General features: G+C 42.3%; 1 protein-coding gene across 8 annotated transcripts in view; it reads right to left on the reverse strand.

The window, feature by feature from the left end:
• Positions 1-8,313, reverse strand: part of RBFOX1 (RNA binding fox-1 homolog 1) — a 1,322,412-nt gene that overhangs the window by 454,451 nt on the left and 859,648 nt on the right. For all 8 annotated transcript variants that reach the window (XM_042437945.1, XM_042437936.1, XM_042437943.1 and 5 more), the window contains exon 6: positions 1,664-1,705. In XM_042437945.1, the coding sequence (XP_042293879.1) occupies positions 1,664-1,705 (42 nt within the window). The remainder of the gene's footprint in view (positions 1-1,663; positions 1,706-8,313) is intronic.

Here is an 8,313-nt window from a genome sequence, read left to right on the forward strand (position 1 = left end):
GGATAAGGACATTATAGACCTGTCCAGTTCTGATTCCCAATGACGTAAGTCCACTTGAGAAGATGTAAGTTCCCCACAGGAGATTCCGGCCATTGTGTTTTAATTTGGAAATCACCACGAATCCCAGTTTTAAGAAAAACAGAGGTATAAATAGAGATCGTGGCCACCATGGTCATCACCACTATCACCACCATTGCTCAACGAGAAGGAATAAAGCCCCTTTGATGGAAATATCATTGAAAACCCAATGTTCCCAAGTTCCATCAAATATTATTCTTATTATCACACAATTGTTAAAGTTCATTAGCTATCCTAAGAGCATAACTGCATGTTGAAGGCACAGCACATAACCAAAGAAGCATGCAAACCAATGTTATTTCTAAGAAAAACAATGACATGAACACATATATGAGGAGGAGAAAAGGAAAGTCTATAGAAAGGGTGTCCAATCCATTCATTTCTCTTTCCCCACATTTGAACAAATTCATGTTCTTCCCATCCCATTGTTGGAGAAACGTATGGATTTTCAGTAGATCCTTATTAAGACTACTCAAGAAAATCCTCACTCATCAGAACAGAGGAGCTGAATAGATGCAGATGTTCCAGCCATGGTGAGGACAACATGGCATCTGTCTACTACATGACTGTGAAGGATGTGGAACTTGAGAAGAAAAGAAAACAAAACAAAACAGCTGACAAACCAAATTCAGAACCATGGACAGGGACATTGATAATGTCATTGTTGTTGTCATTTGCTGTCAAGTCATCTTCAACTTATGGCAACCTTATGAATTTAAAGACCACCAAGAGCTCCAAGCCATCAACAATCCTGCCAAATTCTTTCAGTCTTAGCTCAGCAGCTTCTTTATTGAGTCAATCCGTCCACAACATGGTCTTCCTCTTTTTCTACTCCCTTCCATTTTACTGAGCATCGACACCAGACTTTTGAAAGCTAATACTCCACACCCTCAACTTGGATGGATGACTCTTCCAATATCGTTTGCTCCCATGTTATTATTATTTCCCCCAAAAAACCTCAAAAGTTCTTTCTATCCCATTAGAGGAATAAACTTTAGCAAAGTTGGGTAATTTCCAACCAAAAGGTGAGCGCTGAAATGAAACATTCATCCATCCCTATACTTTCCTGGTTTCCTCCGCTGAAATTTTTCAGCGAAACGGGGCGAGCATTGCACCTCTCAACCGATAATGGAAAGGAACTTCTGACCTCTCCTGTCAACCACACAGAATTACAAGCTGCCTTTCATTGTAAGATCCTCTATTTCAAAAAGAAAAATAACTGTTCAGTAAGACACCTGATTCACAACACAAAGAAACCAGTGCCTCCTTGAATCCACCATTCATTCAAGGGGCCACATTTTCATCGCAACACATATGTTTCATTTCCATACATGCCATAACAATCTACTCAATGTTCTCACTGTTTGATATAAAGAAAAACAACACTATCATGCCTACAATAAGTGCAACCAGTGGCCTCTGATCAATGCCATGCATGTTACACAACTGGGAATACACACATCCTACCCTCAACTAAACAAAACAAACACCGCAATTCATTCGACGTGAATCATTTTGTAACACCACAAGGGAACAAAAACCTTACAAGTTGACAAAGAGGAATGGTGTATATCATTACACTTACCCTTAGCTGCCCCCTTTCACAATTCATCTGTTGTCTTGAGATCTAGAAGGAAACATTTAAAAGAGGAGTTTAAATGACATTTTCAGGTTAAGGTTTCCAACCAATGCTGACAAGCTGCCTGCTACTTCTATGAGGAAAGCAAGAAGTCAAGCAACGGCAAAGTCGTGGCGGAAATACGATGTTGAGATGGAAAATGTAGATCTTCTTGAGAAACCCAGAATATGGGTTTTCTGTGTGTAGAAGTAATGGGGAGACCCCAGACTCTCAGGCAATTGATTTACTCCACTTAAAGGCATCATAGGGTTTTCTTAGGGGAGGAAGACTCAGAGGTGGTTTTGCTAGTTCCTTCCTCTGCAGTGCAGCATAAATCTGAAACACCTTTAAACCTACCTGTTGTCCTGACCCAATGAAAGTTTCATAGGCCTGGTCCAGATGGGCCAAATGTGCCGTGCTGGCGGCGTAGTAGGGTTAAGGGACCGCGCAGCAATTGCACAGTCCCTAACCCTAGTATGGCGTGGCGCCGTAACAATGACAGTGCCCCATGTATACGGGCACTGCCATTGTGACGTGATGGACACATAGTTTCCACATGTCACACCACACCAGTTACGCCACGAGTGTGCCATTGGCAGTGAGAACTCAGGCGTAACTGGCGTGGCACAAAAAGATCCTGCTTTTTGTAGGTTCTTTTTTCTCCGCAGGGAAGCCGTGCGGTTTGGTGGCTGTGGCTTCCCTGCGGGGGGGAAAAAGGCTGCGGCAGGCCTCCCTTTTTGGGAGGTCTGTACCGGGCCATAGTCTGTTCCTTTAACAGCATCTTTTCTCATGATGATCACAGGGCAAATGTAATTGAAAAACAAGGGGAAACAACCCAGGTGCTTCCAGTGAGTCATAAAGCTAAGTTAGGGCTTGGGAAAGTGTAGCTACAGGCTTAATTTAGAACCCCAACATTTGTTTTGCAAGCCCTAAAGTCCCATGGACATGGAGCCAGGGTAGTATTGTGGTCTGAGTGTTGGATTAGAACTCAGGGTTCAAATGAATGGAAACCAATTGGCTAACTTTGGGAAAGCCACACTCTCACAACCATAGATGAAGAGAGTATGTAACCTCCTCTGAATAAATCTTGCTGAGAAAACCCCAAGGTCATCAGAAGCTGGAGCTGACCTGATGCCGCAAATAGTTGAAGCCGAATCTGACATCTTCAGGATTCACTTTGCTTCATGGCATGACCATTTACTGTTGCTTTTTTGCAATCCAAAACACACTGCAGAAATCACCCAGTTTGAGACCGCTTTAACTGCTCTGGCTCAGTGCTAAGGAATTCTGGGAACTGTAGTTTTATGAGATGTTTGGCCCTCTCTGTCAGACAGATTTGGTGCCACAATAAACTACAGTTTCCAGGATTCCCTAACACTGCACCAGGTCATTTAAAATGGTCTCAGATGGGATTATTTCTGCAATGTATGTCGGACTTGCATCTCTTTGGGTGCAGAAACAATCCAGTTTGACACTGGTTAAGCGCATGGCTCCATTTTATGGAATCCTGGGATTTGTAATAACAACAACAACAACAACAACAACAATAATAATAATAATTTATTAATCTCCTTTAAGATCAAGGCGGCTTGCAGTTTATTGTGGCACCAGAGCTCTCGGACGGAGAAGGACAAATAGCTCACAAAGCTATGTATCTCAGAATTTCATATGGCAGTTAAAGCAGTGTCACAATGCATTATATCTGCAGTGTAAATGCAGCCTTTATCAGCCTCTTTGCTGCAGAGAAAACAGAAGTAAGATAGATATATGTGTGTGTGTGTGTGTGTGTGTGTGTGTGTGTGTTTTAAAGCTCTCCAACCCTACTTTTAATCAAGGCTGCTTGGAAAACTAATATTGACATTGTATAATTACTAAATAATTGCATAAATATCAGATTGAGATATAGGGGGATGTTTTCTACCTTTAAAAATATTAACATAACTTCATTTAAAACCCATGATTTAATTAGATTTCTTTTTAAAGAAAAAGGAAAATAAAATGGTTAATAAAGCCACCAAATAGCGGCAATCTTTCTAAGTACAGGCTACTTTAAATGCAATTTTTTCCAAGCCACCCTTCAAACGAAACCAAGCCCAGGGTTGGGAATAGAAATGCAGGGATGCATCTGAAGCATTTACAAAGAAGAGGCAGACAAGTGAGATATTGCAGTCCAAGGGAGATGGGAGGAGATCAAAAATGTTCCAGTTCAAATGGAAGGGTGTGCGGGGTGAAGAGGAGAGGGGAAATTATGGATTACCTGTCACCGCAGTAGAGTTCCCAGCGACCAACTTATCCATACAGTAAACAATAATATCTGGCTTCAAAAAGATATACATACACAAAAAGATGACCTGGCCCCCAGAAAGGTGTTTTAATCTATCGGAGCTCTCTGGGTAACAAATGCTCAAGGTTATCAGTCAAGAACAGAGGTTTTGCCGGCTGATTTCTAGTCCTACACATTTATTTATGGATTACACTATAGAGACCTAAAGGGTTCCTTCAAGCTTCTCAGCAGCTTCTCAATCAGTTGGCCCATCAGGGGAAAAAACGTGTTTACCTAAAAGTCAGTGTTGTTGTTGTTGTTGTTGTTGTGTGCCTACATTCTATTCATGACTATGGGGACCCTAAGGTGAGCCTATCATGGAATTTTCTTGGCAAGGGTGAAGTCGAAGGCTTTCATGGCCAGCATCCATAGTTTTTTTTTTGGGGGGGGGGGGGGCTCTGTGGCCACATTCTCCAAGAGTTTCTTCCCGACATTTCACCATCTGTGGCTGGCATTATCAGAGAATGCTGGCATGGAAGAGAGTTGGGTGTATATATATATATGTGTGTGTGTGTGTGTGCGCGCACACACACACACACACACATATAGCAGGAAGGAAAAACTCTGAAGATGCCAGGCACAGATGCTGTGCGAAACATCAGTAATAAACTCTTCCAGAACATGGCCACAGAGTCCAAAAACCCCTCAAAAAACTATTTCTTGGCAAGATTCTTTCACAGGAGGGTTGACATTGCCTTCTTCTGAGGCTGAGAGAGTATGATTTGCCCAAGTCAACAACAACAACAACAACCTATAGGGCGTCCTAAATGAAGCATGCATCCAAACTTTCCCAACTCCTAACTTACCTTTTGAGTCATGTCTTGTTCTACTCACTGGAAACACTTTTTTTTACTCTGTTTTAATGTTGTTATGTCTAGTTTTGGCGTGGAACAGATTCATCCAGACCACCTGCACCAGAACCAGGGTTTGGACCATGCGTTGTCCAAATAGGACAATGCCAGAATGGAGTGTGTATGGAATGGGACTTTTGCCTTGTGCCGACAAGGCCCAAGTTGCATATGCCTATAGATTCCAACCAGGAATGTTTTTGGGGGGTGTTTCAGGCAGCTCTTGAAGCTTGAAATCCTTTCCAATGAAGATGAGAGAGTATGAGGCTGGGAGCATCTCCATGCAAAACTTGCACTGTGCTACAGTGCAATGGCTGCGGACATCTGCATTGTTGGCATCCTTATTTTTTTATTTGAATGATAATAAAAGTGGAGCATTAAGAAAATGTGTTTCATATTTATTATTTATAAACCGTAGCCCAGAAATAAACTTTGGTCATTTTTGCACGACACTTGATTGGTGAGAACATCGAGGCGCTCTTACCAAACACTCAACCCACCAGCAAGTCTCTCTCTTTCTCTCTCCTTCTTTCATTTGCTAAATGTGCGAGCTTAAAAGAGACCTTTGCAACCTCCCAGCACTTAGTGGAAAATATAAATAATGTATTTGTAATATGTAAACCCGCCTAGATAAACCAATGGAACTGAAAGCCATAACATATTTAATTTATGCCCGAGAGGACTTGAGGGATGAACTCTGAGTGGGCCCAGCAAATCTTGGAGTACTTTCACTTCTTAACCTTAAGTGATCCTTGTTGTGTCTAGATGGAACCAAATACGCCGAACCGCTCTTGCAATCTCTCGTCTCCTTCACATGTCAGCCTCGATTGTATATCCGAGGGTCAGCGCCTCCCTGTCTCTCACACCGGGGAGAACTTGGAAAAATGCTCATCATTTAAGGATGAGGTCAAGGGTTTATTTGCCGGGAGAATCCTTGAAGGACTTCATCAACCAGCTTTTAAAAGAATGACGGCTACCTTCCAAGGATTTCTTTCTTTCTTTTACAACTCCTGGGTTGCCGTGTTTCGGCTTGTTCAAATACGATGCATTAGAAATAGAAGATGGCCTTGCAGAGCGCATCTTTGTACTTGATCGCTGCCAGGAGAATGGATGCAAAGGCTTGCCAAAAGCCTATCCATCCCACTGCTAAGCAATGTATCAGAGAAGAAAGAAATGAGAAAGGGAGCCATTGCATCTCATCCCCAGCAAGTGAAGGATCTAGCATAGAGAACCAAACATGCCACAATGGGCTGAGATCCTACAGCATAGCAAACATATCTGTTTGTGGAGTTAATGTTGCACAACCCCTATACCGATCCATGTATATGGATCAATGGTTAATGCCCATGGGTGGCATCCCATTGGACTTCTGCAATGTGCTAAGGCAGTGCAGAGAGGAAATGCACACTCACACAACGTACTTTAAAGCACTGTCACATGTATAATGCTCCCACATGCACAACTCTGCTTCTGCCACCATCAGATGGATATGCCTTTCCCAAAAAGATCACTCCACAGTGATCTTTCTAAGATTTCTAAGTGCACGTCTCTAAACTACTAATCTCAGGATCCCACAGGAGGCAGCCCTAGCAATGAAAGTGGAAAAACTGCACTATAATAGTATAGTGTAATATTGTCCTTGGAATGTAATGATGGAGTTTGTGCAATGCACTGACTAGATGCTTATGTTTCCATCCTTTAGTGTCTCAGGTTGCTTTGAGAATGATATCCAGGTTCTCTTTTTTTAGTGAAAGTGGGTCACTTAAATTCAAGCTTTGAAACATAATATAGTCATTGCTGAGTCTAAAGCCTAAGAACCACATCCTGCAAGAACCCAGCAGTCTTTACAAGTTGGGGAACAAAAGGGAAGTCGTATTTTCCAGAAGAGCCTGCTATGGTAAAAACACTGCACATTAAGGTTGGCGAACATGTTGCAAAGCAACCCCCCGGAGAATTCTTATCTGTGCTTAATATTCAAATAAATACCCCCCCTCCTTGCTTACCTAGAACAATAGCTGCACGGTGGTTTATTTAATTTACTTGTACTTTGAAGTAGCATAAGAAACCGTCGGAGAGCCAGCTCTATAAATAGTCACTCCAGCAGCCACAATGGGAATAATGTGATATAAATGCAACAGCATGTACAGAAACCTGAAGCATGGTGTTGTTTAGTATTCAAGTACTAACCCTGGCTTACCCTGTTACACTGCGTATTGTGGTTATTGTACCATAAATCACTTCTATTCACCCTAAGCATGCTATTATTAAAATGTAGTGTTAAGAAGAGAGATTGTGGAGAAACGTGTGAGAATATATGAGGAGGGGAGGTGTTGGGATCAATGTTTGGGTACCCTACAAAGTTATGTTTGGACACGATGGCCAGTTGTGCATTGGGAAAGTGCCATACTTAAGGGGTATACTTTGAGAAAATGGGGGTAACATGGACATAAATGGGGATTTCCTGACTTATGGGGGGATTCGGGGTGTTCATAGAGGTCCACTCATTGCAAGTTTCAGAAAAGTAGAGGATTATATGTTCCGAATCTTCCAAATGGTGTTAGTCTTGGACATCCAAGTTAGGGGCACTACTGTGCCTTATTTTAAATCTTCCTATAGTCTAATACACAAAGTAGCATTGAGTAAATATGGACATGTAACTTTGCCAAACCTCCCCAGACAAATGGTTTGGCCAACAGAGGTTTAGATAGTTGGTCAAAGGAGGAAGACGTGGATTTCGGATCTCAAAACACTATTTTCCTTTGAAATCCAGCAAGTTAGCTTATCTTCTTATCTAGCAATACCAGCCAGCATCCTGCTAAGTTCCCCTATACAAATGCCCTCTACAAATGGGAGGATCTTGCTTAGAGGGGAATTATGGGCCCCTATAAAGCAACACAATTTGTCCACTTTGGTGGGAACGCACATATACACACACTGTAATGTAATAAAATATATTGACAGGTAGCACCCTATCATGGCCTCATTCCCACTACCTTTTAAATCGGAGCGTGAGTTGGTCAGAACTGGGTCAAACAACCCTGGTTCCCATTTAATCCGAATCCCTGAAGCGATTCCAAGGGGGGCATGCTCTAGACCCATTTAACCCGCACCTTTTTGATGCTGTTTTTTCCACTTCTTTTTCGATAAATCGGTTCGGCACAAGTGTGAACCACAAGTGGATTGGAATCGATTCAAATTTCCCCCTCGGCTGACTGGAACCAAATCATTTTGAATCGATTCATTGGTGAATAGGAACCACAAGTGGGTTATTTTGGAGGGAAAAAAAATTGAGATCGGGGCAAATGCAGCGGGAACCACGCTCCGCTGTCTAATCGATCCATCGATCAGGATTGCACACCAATTTATCTGTAAGTGGGAATGGGGCCCATATTGTGTTGTATATAGGAGAGAAATGGGGAGGGGGGAGAGAGAAAGGCAGATAGGAA

Source organism: Sceloporus undulatus, chromosome 8 (assembly GCF_019175285.1).
Source record: "Sceloporus undulatus isolate JIND9_A2432 ecotype Alabama chromosome 8, SceUnd_v1.1, whole genome shotgun sequence".
In the NCBI taxonomy this organism is placed as follows: Eukaryota; Metazoa; Chordata; class Lepidosauria; order Squamata; family Phrynosomatidae; genus Sceloporus; species Sceloporus undulatus.